Genomic DNA, 6,096 nt, shown 5'->3' with positions numbered 1-6,096 from the left:
TGATGGCAGACACATTAGATGTGTTGTGGTACCTGCTGGTCACAAACCGGGCTGCTCTCCTCTGGACTGCCTCAATCTTGTCAATATTTTGTTGGCTATGTGGGTCCCATACTGAGCAGGTGTACTCAAGTATGGGCCACATGAGGGTCTTGTAGGCAGTCTCCTTCAGATGGGTGGCGCTCACTTTCAAATTGCATCGCAAGAAGCCCAGGGTCTCGTTGGCTTTGGTGCAGATGTTGTTGATATGTAGGTCCCAGCTGAGGTTTTGGCAGATGGTGATGCCAAGGTACATGGCAGAGGTGACGGTTGCCAAAGTGTGACTATGGAGCCGAAATTGATTCTCAGTGATGGTTCTCTTGTGGGTAACAGGGATGGTGGTACACTGTCCTGGGTGGAAGGCCATGTCCCAGCTCTGCTCCCACTGTTCAAGACGGTGGAGGCATTCTGTTTAGACTACTGAAATTCTCCACTTGCTGGTTATTCACAGAAATTCCTCAAACTACTATTCTGTCTAGATAATTGAAATTCTCCAATGGCTGGTTTACCAATAGAAATTCCTCAAACCTTTCCAACAAGATCAAAATTTTAAAAGCAATTAAATCTCCACATTGTAAATCTTGTTTTAAAGCAGTACACTGACTTCCTGTTGAACTGAGAATTAAGTACAAAAAGTCTGATTTTGTGTCATATCTGGAACAAATCCAAACTGCATATTATCATCTTTCTGAACTATTAAATAAGTGTGTCAAACGTTTTTCACTGGACCATGCGTATTAGTCTGAGTGGTAGTCAGTCTCCCCACCCCATCCCTTAGGAACATGTTACCAGAGATATGTCATTGTACAGACTGTTGGTGCTGAGGCTGCAACAGATGAACACTGGTGTAGCTGTGTATAGGGTGTATAGGGGTACTAAGAATGAGCACTGTGGGAGTGATGCCACTGAAACAGTGCAGATAATGGGCCAGCAAAAAAGAAGAAGAAACTGAATGTCATCAAACAAACTCCATATAAAAAAGGATTTCAGAAGTTAGCTGGATGTCCTAGGCACTGGCACTAAATGAGTGTTATTAAAGCGACAAGCTTGTGCATTGGATTTGCAGCATTTTTGCTACCCATCTTAACGTATTTTTTGGTTGGCATCGGTGTATTGATCGGTTCCTCCCATCCCCACTGAATGAAGAGAGAGACTGAGAAAAGGGGCAACAGAGAGAGAGAGAGACATTGAGAGTAGCATATAATTCAATGTATTTCCTCTGTGTTTGATATTCTTTTTTCGCCTGTGTCAAATTTTACAATGTAAAATGAATTAACACTGACAACTACAAATTATGCTTTTACACTAACACCCACACACACTGATACCCATGTATACAAACACAAACACCAATATAAATTCAAAATCATGATTACCACTTTATTTTCTTATCTTTTTCAAAATCTTCTTTCAAAAATCAACATTTACAAACTTACAGTAACAAATAATATGATGCATCCCTAATTATCACTCAGTATATGCCATCAATGTGTGTGTGTGAGTGTGTGGAGGAGTAAGATATGCGGCTTGTGATTTTTTTTTTTTTTTTTTTTCCAAAATGAAAAAAAAGGAGAATGATAAATAAATAAATAAATACAATACAAAACAGTATCTGCGTTCCTGGTGTTGCTTGTTCTTGACTGAGTCTGACTGCTTGCTTCTTTGTCACAACCTGTAGCACTCATGGTCCTTGGATTTTCTCACTGAGGTTTCACACAATGTTACATAATCATGTTAGGTATCATCTTGTTTTGTCAAACCAACACTAATTAGCAAATGTCGCTAAAATGACTAATTAATTAGCAAGCACACAAAGGCTGTCAGAACCTGTTCGCTGAGCAGTATTCACCCCAATATCCTGGGTCCAGTTTTATTTACTGTGTACATACAGCCTCTCATCACTGTCATTTATTGGTCAGGTCACTCATATCATTTCATTGCAGATGATTCCCTACTCCACAACTCTACTGTTCCCCCATTTTCCAACTCTTGTCTGTAGTTTGAAAAATTGCACTGAGGAAGTGGTTGAGTGGATGTGTGAGAACACTTTAAAGATGAAAGAGGTTAAACTGAACTACCGGTAATTGTCACTGGCACCAAAGCAAAGATAAATCAGGTCACCTCTACCTTTATGTCCATCTCTGGCTGCCTAATACCTTTCTCCCAGTCTGTGAGAATCCTTGGCATTTATTTTACATAGATAAAACACTGTCAATGGATGCACATGTCAAACACTTGTGCCGCACTCTGTTCTGTCCGCCACATAGGTTTGGCAAATTTCGCTCTTACTTTCCTTTCCACTGCTGCTGCCAACAAACTTCCTGTTTCTTTCTTTTTTTCTTTTTTTTTTCTTTTTTTTTTTTTGCTGCCCCATCATCTGCACCGTTTCAGTGGAATTACTCCCACACCACTCATTTAGATTCCTCCATACACGGCCACACCAGGGTTCATCTGTCACAGTTCCAGCGTTGGCAGTCTGCAGGGAACCATCAATGTTAGGTCACCAGGAGGCCACACACCAGAGGAGACCCTGCACTGCTGCTGAGTCACTTTGGTGGTGTTCAGTGGTGCCTGTTCTGATTTAACGTACTTTGGACACCACCTACTAAGCGCCCTACTAACAACAATAATGGCTTAGACGTGGAGCCAGACTGAGTGAGTGTCCCTCCCACGTCCCTAGAACAACAGCCCCCCATGAATCTGCCAACAATGAAGACACTGACAGGACTCACCCCAAGCATGGAAGTGGAGGGGTATCGAAACTGAGGTCACCATGAGAGCAGGGCATGAAAGGCCACAGACTTTGAGACTGTTTTGTTTATATTGATGATGATGGAGGAGGAGGAGGATGAACTTCCTGCTTCTTTCATACTATCCAGATTAGACTATTCCAATTCTCTTCTTGCTGGTCTCCCTGATAACAAACTCTGTGTGTGTGTGTGTGTTTGTGTGCACGCGCGCGAGCGCGTATGTGCAAATGCACATGAATTTGTGCTTGAGAGTTTGATTGGCTGATTGCAATGGGTCAAATGATGTGAGTTTTTCATTTTAGTGCTTAAATGCATGTTTTAAATGTCAATGTTTACATTGCACAGAGCAAATAAGCATATTTTACATGGAAAGGTGCTTTATGTATTATCATTATCAGTATCACACACACACACACACACACACACACCAATGTATCACCAAGTGGGGAAGAGAAAGAGAGAGAGATAGACATACAGGCTTAGTTTACAAATTGTGTGACAGAAACTCCTCAATGTTGAGATAAAACAACAATTACACATGATTAAGGGCTTTACTATCACATGGCACAAATTTTCAAACATTAAACAGAAGGAAAACAATACCTAAACATTATAGAGGCTATTGATACATCACAGGCAGATGCAGAAGCTACTGAAAGGAAATCTGACAAACAGCATATTATGGTTTTATCCTTCCATAACCACATCAGGAAAAAACTTCCAAAATGAATATCAACCTGGATGGTATTAATGTAACAATGGTATCAATAATGCAGTAGTATCCAAAGCACAATATATATGTAAAATAACAATAAAGTAAAACAATACCAAAATGTTAAAAACTTATGTGTTTGTGTCACACATCAGCTAGATAAAAAGGAGGGGAAATCAGACAAGAACTGATGGATCCATGAGACTAATGGCCACAGTGTCCATGGGTGGGCAAAGGTGAAGCTGACAGCAAAATATAAATAAAGCTTCATTTCTTTTCATCCTCTTTAAGCGCTTCTTTGTCTGAAGGTGCACCAAACATGTACTGGCAGAGAAATGCAGTCCACAGTGAAAGGATAGCACCAAAGCTAAGAGTAAAGCGTAGACCTTTAAACCAAGAGGGATAACCTTTGAAAGCAGTGTCAAAGTAGGCAGACCCAGCGATCCCACCCATCACAAGGAGAATGGAGACAGGCTGTGGAAGCAGAAGCGCTGTCCATGCCACTAGTGAGGGAGTGACACTGTAACCAAAGTGGAACCAGTCTCCAGGACATGGGCTCTCCTCTGGGATGACAAACCCCCAGCGGACACCTCCAAGAAATGAAAGAATACAGGCTCCATAGGCAGTCTGTGCAAAAACCATTTGGCTGTAAAAAGCTTGACTGAAGATCATGTAGGCAGGGGCAGCTATGAATGGGATCAACCCAGAGAACCCCAACACCAGAGCAGGAACTGGGGAAAATCTGATCTGCTTCAGATCTTCCCAGACTGTGACAGCTGTAGTTTTAGTGTCTGCTGTGATGCTTCTTTGCTGATCCTGCCAAAGCACTTTGCTTGTGGAGAGTGGTGCTTGCCGAAACAACCCTGTTCTGCTCAAATTGCATGTCAGGCTGGTTGCTGATCGCAGCGGTTGTACATTAATCAAAAGACACAATCTTCTGGAAGATCTGGACAAACATTTGCTGTGTGCTATCTGGAACTGTGATGTCCTGTTGAGATGCTGTGGCTTCAGAATCAGACATCTCATGAACTGAGTCCTGACAGGTGAACGGTTCAGCAAATGCCCCCCTGACAAGGTGTTCATGTTCATTCTTCTGTCTTGACGAGTCTCTGCCTCTGACAACAAAAGACAGAACAAAATTACTGGAAGACAACAAAGGTGGCAAATTTAGTCCTCAGTGTGTTGTTACATGAAGAGTGGAGAGAGTGAAACACTTCAGTCAGCAAGCAAGTGAAGTCTGATTCAAAGGAAATTAATAAAATATGTACAAGTCTATGAGTGGACAGACATATGAGTGGAGAGAGAGAATCATTTCAATCAGCAAGCAAGTGAAGCCTCTGATTCAATGGAAAAGAATAAAATTATAAATGCACAAGTACATGAGTGGAGAGAGTGAATGGTCAAACAAATGAAATTTCTAGTTCAAAGGAAAAAAAACAAATAGCATTAAACATGGAAGAGAGATATTTGTGTTGATATCCAATAACCATGCATAATAATGACTGAAATAAAAACAGAAACATTTTAATGTGCCAGAAGAAAACAATAACAGAAAAGAGAAAGAAAATTCAGAAAGACAAGTGTTTAATCCAGAATGATAACTGTGTGTCTTGATATAAATATCAATAGGACTGTGGTGTTCAAACGATTCATTTACCTTATGCTATTCATTCATAACATGGCTTTCCATCAACTGTTGATATTGAAACCTGCCATGTATCTGATGTTCTGTGATACTGATAAAATCAAATTCAGTCCAACATTGTATATGACATTACTGATTTGAAGAAAAAAAAAAGTTGTGGGAATAAAACATATGGTTAGTCAGCTCTGTGAAAAATGAAAGCATATTGGAAGACAGCAATGAGAAAAATGAACTATTAGTGAATATGCTGTGTGTCAGACACATGTTTCCACACACTAGAGGCAACATAATCACACACACTCATAAACAAATTGAAAATGTACACCCTCAATATCACATGCATCTCGGAACGTAACCATTATGATGTGCTTTTTGTCATGTACACACATACAAGCTTTGCGTGTGCTTGCACGTGTATGGTGGGGCGTATCACTGTCGATTTTTGAAGGGTTCATAAAAATCAGTTCCCTCTGTCCTAATAATATTGTTCCCTGTCTTTTGTAAAGCTCAGTTTCAGTTTCAGTAGCTCAAGCAGGCGTCACTGCGTTCGGCGCTTGGCTTTAGCTTTTCAGGTCAAGTTGTTCTATTGATGGCTCAATAGATATGTGCTTGTTCCGCTGCAATGACTAAAGCTGTTTAAATCACCCCACGAGAATTAAAAAATCACCCCAAACTGGAACAAAAACGAGAACAAAAGCAAATGAACCCAAAATCACTAGCTGCGAATGAAACCGAAGCATGGACCGTTTCGTTGGAGGGGTGGTGGTGGGTGGAGTAGGGACACGACCCAACTCCCGTCCCTTCCTGTTCCACAAAGGTTCACTCCTCCCACCCTACACCGACTCGGTTACTAATCATGACCTTGCGATGCGAAACAATAATAAGAAAAAACACATGCATAAAAAAAAACAACCGGGTGTTTTGTTTTTCTTGCATGCTTTTTTTTTAAAATT

At 40.8% G+C, this 6,096-nt stretch overlaps 1 protein-coding gene across 1 annotated transcript; it reads right to left on the bottom strand.

Moving 5' to 3' along the window:
* Positions 1-2,160: 2,160 nt before the first annotated feature.
* On the bottom strand, positions 2,161-5,942 carry LOC143295416 (transmembrane protein 69-like). The gene is made up of 2 exons (XM_076607103.1): positions 5,850-5,942; positions 2,161-4,613 (listed from the first exon to the last, which is right to left on the bottom strand). Exons 1-2 carry the CDS (start codon positions 5,881-5,883, stop codon positions 3,766-3,768), a joined length of 882 nt encoding a protein of 293 aa, XP_076463218.1. The 5' UTR covers positions 5,884-5,942; the 3' UTR covers positions 2,161-3,765.
* Between the last annotated feature and the right edge of the window lie 154 nt (positions 5,943-6,096).

This window comes from Babylonia areolata, chromosome 20 (genome assembly GCF_041734735.1).
Source record: "Babylonia areolata isolate BAREFJ2019XMU chromosome 20, ASM4173473v1, whole genome shotgun sequence".
In the NCBI taxonomy this organism is placed as follows: domain Eukaryota; kingdom Metazoa; phylum Mollusca; class Gastropoda; order Neogastropoda; family Buccinidae; genus Babylonia; species Babylonia areolata.
Note: the sequence above shows the minus strand (reverse complement) of the source record. Positions and strands in the feature narration are given on the sequence as shown.

Excerpts from the sequence above, each read along its gene's own strand:
- LOC143295416 (XM_076607103.1), bottom strand. The coding sequence starts at position 5,883 with ATGCTTCGGTTTCATTCGCAGCTAGTGATTTTGG. Across the intron at positions 4,614-5,849 it reads TTCGCAGCTAGTGATTTTGG|AGGCAGAGACTCGTCAAGAC; the intron begins GTTCATTTGCTT and ends TTTTGTTGTCAG.